The 1,563-nt window shown below is 47.1% G+C and overlaps 1 protein-coding gene across 1 annotated transcript in view; it reads left to right on the top strand.

The window, feature by feature from the left end:
* Positions 1–310: 310 nt before the first annotated feature.
* Positions 311–1,563, top strand: part of LOC117955885 (involucrin-like) — an 8,724-nt gene continuing 7,471 nt past the window's right edge. The window contains exons 1-2 of the mRNA XM_034890678.1: positions 311–359; positions 986–1,554. Coding sequence (XP_034746569.1) covers positions 311–359; positions 986–1,554 — 618 coding nt within the window. The remainder of the gene's footprint in view (positions 360–985; positions 1,555–1,563) is intronic.

Raw genomic sequence — 1,563 nt, 5'->3', positions numbered from 1 at the left:
CCCACACACACACACACACACACACACACACACACACACACTCAGACACACACACACACACACACAGACACCCACAAACACGCTCACGCACACACACGCACATACATGCACAAACACACACACACACACACACACACACACCCACCAGGGACTTGCGTGTGGAAGCTCCAGAGACACAGAGTAACCCCCTAGTCCCGGAATAAGAGATTTCTTTTCCCACTCTGGCCCTTTAACTCCTCAACGCTGAGGCGTGTTCTCACCTTTCTCATCGCTCTGGATCTCGTGGATCATCGGGTTCTCTCTCGCCACCATGGCGTCTTCCAGCTTCACCTGTCAATCAACACGACAGGAAACAGGAAGTTAGTCTACGCACATCAAACACATGAGACCGGAGCGGATAGAAAGACTAAAAAAACGACAATAAAGCAATTAATTTCATGCCAAAGTTTTAGATAGATGGATGGATGGATGGATAGAAAGAGAGATAGATGGATAGATAGCGAGATAGATATAGATATATAGAGAGAGAGATGGAAAGATAGATACTTTATTCAGCTTGAAGGAAATTTTAGGCATCCAGTAGCAAGAAAATCATAACACATACACACACATACACACATTTACACAGACACAAACACACACATACACACATTTACAAACACACATACACACACACATACACACACATACACACACATATACACCCACACACATACACAAACATTTACACACACATACACACATTTACACACACATGCACACACACATACACACATACACACACACACATACACACATACATACACACACATACACACAAACACACATTAACACACACATACACACACACATACACACATACACACACATACACACACATACACACACATATACACACACATACACACACATACCCACTCTGTGCTCACACATCTGAACAATAACAACACTTATGCACGGATGCTGTTTGTTGACTTCAGCTGAGCATTCAACACCGTCATCCCGGCTGAGTTAATAGCCAAACTTGGAGACCTGGGCATCAACACCTCCACGTGCAACTGGATTTTGGACTTTCTGACCAACAGACCCCAGAAGGTTCGATCAGGCTCCAACTGCTCCAGGTCCATCACACTCAACACTGGTGTACCACAGGGCTGTGTGCTAAGCCCGTTTCTCTTCTCCCTCTTCACCTCCGACTGCAAGCCTGCGTATGAATCTAATTCCATCATCAAGTTTGCGGACGACACTACGGTGATTGATCTCATCAGCACCAACGATGAGACTGCCTATAGGGTGGAGATCCAGGACCTGGCCACATGGGGCACTGGAAATAACCAGCTCGCCAACACCACCAAAACCAAGGAGCTCATCGTGGACTTCAGAAAGGAGTCAAGAGGCACACACAACACCATCCACATCAATGGAATGGCTGTTGAGGGTGTCTCCAGTTACCACTACCCGCCACCACTGGGACTCCACTACCCCCCATCACTGGGACTCCACTACCCGCATCACTGGGACTCCACTACCCGCATCACTGGGACTCCACTACCCGCCATCACT

This window comes from Etheostoma cragini, chromosome 1 (assembly GCF_013103735.1).
Source record: "Etheostoma cragini isolate CJK2018 chromosome 1, CSU_Ecrag_1.0, whole genome shotgun sequence".
Taxonomy (NCBI): Eukaryota; Metazoa; Chordata; class Actinopteri; order Perciformes; family Percidae; genus Etheostoma; species Etheostoma cragini.
The sequence above is the reverse complement of the archived record's forward strand: the minus strand, read 5'-3'. Positions and strand labels throughout refer to the sequence as shown.